Source organism: Laccaria bicolor, genomic scaffold (assembly GCF_000143565.1).
Source record: "Laccaria bicolor S238N-H82 LACBIscaffold_6 genomic scaffold, whole genome shotgun sequence".
Lineage (NCBI taxonomy): Eukaryota > Fungi > Basidiomycota > Agaricomycetes > Agaricales > Hydnangiaceae > Laccaria > Laccaria bicolor.
This window is the reverse complement of record NW_001889877.1, coordinates 272,534-278,079: the sequence shown is the minus strand read 5'-3', so window position 1 is coordinate 278,079 and position 5,546 is coordinate 272,534. Positions and strand designations below refer to the sequence as shown.

At 51.3% G+C, this 5,546-nt stretch overlaps 2 protein-coding genes across 2 annotated transcripts; both read right to left on the bottom strand.

The window, feature by feature from the left end:
• Positions 1–851: 851 nt before the first annotated feature.
• On the bottom strand, positions 852–1,919 carry LACBIDRAFT_315407 (uncharacterized protein; the record flags this gene model as incomplete). The annotated part of the gene is made up of 1 exon (XM_001877981.1): positions 852–1,919. The coding sequence occupies one exon, from the start codon at positions 1,917–1,919 to the stop codon at positions 852–854; it is 1,068 nt and encodes a 355-aa protein (XP_001878016.1).
• A 1,827-nt stretch (positions 1,920–3,746) lies between these two features.
• Positions 3,747–5,441, bottom strand: LACBIDRAFT_315406 (MFS DHA1 amino acid exporter; the record flags this gene model as incomplete). The annotated part of the gene is made up of 10 exons (XM_001877980.1): positions 3,747–4,015; positions 4,074–4,146; positions 4,202–4,230; positions 4,287–4,323; positions 4,400–4,620; positions 4,683–4,722; positions 4,778–4,986; positions 5,040–5,110; positions 5,179–5,254; positions 5,318–5,441. The coding sequence occupies 10 exons, from the start codon at positions 5,439–5,441 to the stop codon at positions 3,747–3,749; spliced, it is 1,149 nt and encodes a 382-aa protein (XP_001878015.1).
• Between the last annotated feature and the right edge of the window lie 105 nt (positions 5,442–5,546).

The window sequence follows — 5,546 nt, the reverse complement described above, 5'->3', positions numbered from 1 at the left end:
ATCATCAACAGTCCTCGAAAGCGGCGACCTCCTCATCAACCCATGTTCCCTCATCCTACCCCTACTACCCACCGGCGGCCGCGGCTCACGCCTGCTAAAAATCATCTTCGCAACAAGCTGCGGCACACTCGTAATCTTCGGCTTCTTCGACCGTCGTGGTGGGGACGAATGGGGTGTAGACGGTGATGGGGAAGGTGGTGATCGCGCTTCGTCGTCGTCGTTCCCACTACTACTCCTTCTAATGTTCTTACTACCACGGCTGCTGCTACTCCCGTTGAGCTTGAGCCGTAAGAGCGCCGCTACCTCCCTCCCCCGTTCCTTCTCCCTTCTTGCTGCCCTCCTCGCTTCTGATGCAGCAGGGATAAATCCATCTTCCTCAATAATGTTGAGTTCCCGCTGACGCGCGGCCCGTTCAGCTGCTTGCGCTCTCCTCCTTAGGTCATGTAATTTCTGTAAATCAGGGTCCGGATACTCCGCCAACAACGCCGGATCCAGGTGGAAATTCTCAGGGGACGGGGATCGCGGTGGCGGCACGTCATTCGGGTCATCAAGAAGTAACAAACTTCGAGAGGTTGGCGAAAGCGTCGCGGGCACGAAAAATGAGTTGGGGGCGAATGTAGGTCTGGAGGGGCCAAGCTCCTCTGACAGGAGGTCGTCGTCTGTGTCTGCGCCAGGCAGGGAGAGGACGGGAAGGCCCGGAGATGATGGCAAGACGCTCATAGCGTCGTCGTCGGTGGGTAAGAGCGTGAATGACCGCATTGAAGGGGAAGAGGGTGAGCTGAGCTTCATGTCTTCGTCATCTATAGAGGGGAGATATGGTATGGACGGGGAATTAGGGTGTTGGAAGTAACCTATCCATGGTTCTCGAAAGACGAGATCGGAGTCGATTTCGTCAGAATTGGTGGAGGCGTCGATGGGGAAATGGAAGGTGTGGAAAGAGGTGAGAGTGTATTATGCCCAGTACTTGGATCTGCAGCTTTTGTGCTGATATAGTCGTGATCGACTTGCATCGATTCCGGACTGGGATCATCCCATATATCTGGGGGTTGCATGGGGTATGAATCGGCCCCATTGGGTATGTCAAGGAGGGGCAGGAACGGGCGGTACGAGGGCCCTGCAATTTCACACTGATGATAGCGGAGTGGGGGTGACGACGTCAACGTAGATGGGGTATCGCGTAAGAGATAAGAATGCTCCGGAGACTCAGTGGATTGCATGTGGGAAATGCTGTTGCTGTCCCACTCTGGGGAAAGAGGCGAGAGCAGAGGGTCTACGCCTTCGGATTTGAGGCACGAGGTGGATTGGTATGAAGATGATGCGGGATCGGTGCCGTCCAGCGAGTCTGCGCCAGACAATATAGGAGAGAGGCACTGCGCAGATAAAATGGGAGAGAGACATGAGGATGATGATGACGCGGCATGCGTGACGTCGTGAAAAGCGTCGGTTGGTGGCAAGGCCAGGGTCGACGTAGGTTGCGTGGGGGGAGGCGAGAGTGGTGCCTGCGATTTGAGCGCTGTGTGGTGCATGACCAACGGGGAGTCGAGGAGACCACCATAACAAGTGGTTGAGGGAAATGAGACGAGACCGCCAGCTGGTTGATCTGGCTTAGGGAGACTCCAAACGTATGCCGAAGGCGGCGAAGGTGATTCTCCCGCAGGAAGCGCAACGGGGTGCTGAAATTCCGTGGATGGTGGGGATGGGTAAATCAAATTTTTAGAGGATAAAAAAATGTCGTGGTGGCAGTCGTAACCCATATTTTCGGAGGTCAAAAACAGAGGGTCGAGGGGAGCGTTAGAGTCGGTCGTGACAGAAGTGGAGGATCCTCCACAGCTGGGGAAATTGAGGGTGGATTGGCGAGAAAATTTCCCTGGTTGCTGGGAACCACCTGCACGGTCCCGAGCAACAGCAATTGGGGCCATTATACCGTTATGATCCTGTAGAAAGCTGTTGAGCAACGAAGCGCTTGGAAGGTGAAGTTTTCCATGTAGAAAACAAAGGCTGTTTGTGGGGGTCTAACTCACTACGATGTTGATATGGCTGGTACAGCAAGCATTGTCCGTGAACATAAAATGGATCAGCGACGCCGAGCGTTGTCGAGAGGCTGGAGATGGTGCAGATGGTGTCGTGGTAGTAGGGTAGATCCACCGTCAGCCACAACCTTCATACAAGCATAACTTTCAACTCACTTAGTCAGCAACGGACCTCTGACACCACACAGGGGCCAGGCAGCCTCGAGGCTAAACTCATGTTGTCTTATCCATCAAACAATTCCTGATTTCTTTCCAACTTGGAATAACAGCCTGTTCTGATGTTACCATTCCCTGAAAATTCACCACGCAATTAATTCTTCTTTCCTCAAACATGGGACGGGAACGGGTAACCGATGAAGTTCGTGAAACTTTTCGTCCAGAAGGAGGGGAGGAAGAATGAAACGTTTTCTCTCAAACAATGACCGCAGTCGGTGATTCAGAAGTGGAGACCGCAGCTTTAAAAATACCATTTCGGCCCCGGTAAATCGTGGAACTGCCCACCGCCGACACCACGAACGGGGGGGCTATGCCTTGTCGCGGAGATACACATGCCGCACTGTAACGAACAGGGCAATTGGGGGGAGTCCCCAACACATCACATTGGGTCGAACCTCCAAGGCATCTCCCAATCAGTTGCCTTGAGGGCCGTCAACTGGTCACTTTCCGCTTATCTGATTTTTAGCTGATTTTAGTCTTGCCTGATGTTGCATTGTAATGCCGAAATATCCCAGGGCAGCCAACAATTGTCTACTTCATGCTCCGTTTAAAGCCGGACGCTTCATACCCATTCCGAATCGGAGGCGGAGGATCCTCGCAATGATCGCATCGATGAGCAAGAGAACCGGCTTTATACTCGGCTGCTCAAAATTAGACTCTATCCATCCAACGTCCGACGCGCAGGATTTATGTGCACCGTCGGGTCGATATCGTGCCAGAGGCGGCTGGAGGCTGATGGACAAAACTGGGCAGGAGATCATGATCACTTGGTGCTGATCACACATCCATGTTCCTGACAGCAGCCCATCATCCGAGCGTCTTTAGAACATGGCCTGCAATCTAGAAGGATCCTCAAAATGTCGTCACTAAGGATTTCATGGCGGTTTGGATATCAGTAGTGAGTGAGTACCAGGGGGCCACAAAGGTTCCCGGACATTTGGCACATTCTAGCGGACCCAGTTGAGCGCTACTTACTTGGAGTCGCCCTCCGCCATATCAGCAGTGTTATACATAACACAGCGACGTTCCTCTATTCCCCTTTGTGTAATCAATTATTTCCAACCGTCGAGTACCCAATATCGATGCAACGCCTCATCCGCTCGCCATTCCGGATGGTAAACCATAATAAACTATATACGCCACGCCAGGACAAATCAACGTGGTTCAACTCCATCATGGGGTCGCAAATAAAATGAAAAAAACGCACCCGAAGCCTAACCACACAAACAGGGCAGACAATGTGTTGGTCACCACCACGCCGTGGGTCTCCACCATAGGAAGGATCCCCGCGCTGAAAACGCCCATTAGAATGGATCTAAATCCGCTGAGGGTGAGGGATCGGAACGTAAGTTCAAGACCGACGGGATTACATAAAAAACAACCCAACTTGTTCGCAGCTATGCTTTCCGCACTTCGAGCATGCATGATGTCCACGACGTACGCCGCAGAGGGGCTCAGTACCATATCAACCTGCCCAAAACCAATGAGATGTTTATACCCTTATTCGCAAATTGGCTTGTTATCTATATCAAGACTCGCACGCACCCCGATGCCATTAAAGAAAAGGCAGACCAAATTGAGGACAAAACCCAATTTTCCATCCACATACCTCAACAACAATCCAGAGATCAGCACAGAGAGGGGAACAAAAAACAAGGCGCCGTATACAGCTGCTCGTAGGCGGTCTTCGGGGTACCACACGCCTCCGCGTTTGGCGCGCCACCGAACAACGATCCTGTCGGACATACGCCCAGCTAGAGGCGCTCCGACTGTCAACAAAGAATGACTTTATTTGAGGAATGGTGACTATATTTGAGTGGGACTGACTCAGATTCCCTAGCCCCGATGGCAAAAAGCATGCTCCGATGAGCGCTTCATTCGTTATTTTGTAACGCGCGCCCTTCGAGGATACTATTGTGAGTCTTAGGCTGTGCGAATAAATTAAGAATACTTACGATTGTGTATGCCAACGGGACAAGCAGCACTGTCGAGAAAAATTAAGTTAACACAATTGTATTATCGTGAACAAGAATATCGCACCGTAATTTGAGAGCAAGACCGTGAGTCCCGTCATGGACTACATATTCACCATAGAAAATGGCATGTTCAGCAATGAGCGAAAGCACAGATGCCCATGGAAATAAGAAACTAACACCGCCAGGACGTTGGGACTGCGGAGTAACCATAGTGGAGCAAGGGGTTAAGAATACAGGTCTCCACGTCGGTCGTTTTACAGGATCAATCTTCTCCACTCCTCTCGTCCCAGGGTGACTCGTCTCGGGAAAAAATAGAATTATCCAAACAAACGCAGCTAGACCCCAGACGCCCAGCGCGAGCTGCATAGTGCGCCATGATGAGTAGTGCGCCGCGATCCCTGTCCAAATAAATTGATTTGATTGGGGAGTNTGAAGCGCCCAGCCTCGGAGTAGGGCTTACCTCCAGCTAAAGGCGCCAATGCAGGCCCAAGAAGGATAGCCTTCTCGAGGCCGTTAAAACCGTGTCCGACGACAGATTCTACGTCATAAACTTACGGCAAAGAATATTCCCATCGCTGTACCACGCTCCTCAAGCTTGTAGATATCACCAATAACGCCCGCCCCTACAGCTAGCCCCGGGGATGCGCCTAACGCTTGTACAAAGCGCCATCCCATAAGTTGATGTATGTTTACTGAAGATGCGACCCCGACGGAGCCGATGGAAAGGAGGGGTAGACCCCATAAGTATATCGGTCTGCGTCCGTCTGAGGGCGGGACATTGTAAGACGGGAGTAATCAAAATTTGATAGACGCTCACAGAAAGTTGAGTAAGACGCGGCGGTGAGAGACCCGAGGGATGCGGCGAAGAAAAATAGACTGACGGCTAAGCTGGGGATGTTGTCAGCTTCACCAAGCCGCCCATATTATATGAGTACGGAAATGCGTTGGCAACTCACCTGACGATAGGACCTGTTGTATCTAAGTCTTTTGCGATCTGAGGGATAGAAGGTATAAATGTTCCAGAGACGAAAACTGAGGAAGGGAGGGAACGTTATTCTCTGAACACTTGTTGAGAATGATATGCGTGATACTCACAGGGTAACAGTCCACAGACAGAAACCATCGCGACGAGGCCGCGTTTTTCTACGGGTGTGAAGCGCTGATATAGCGCTTCATGCCTGGAGTGCAGCAATGGTGTCTCTTCTGACTGAGTATCCATGTTGCAACTGTGGGAAGGAAAAAAACTAGTCTTGAGCGTGATAATGAACTCGTATGATTTATCTTGCAATCCTGGAATTGCTTCTTGATTACGTTCGTCGCAGGG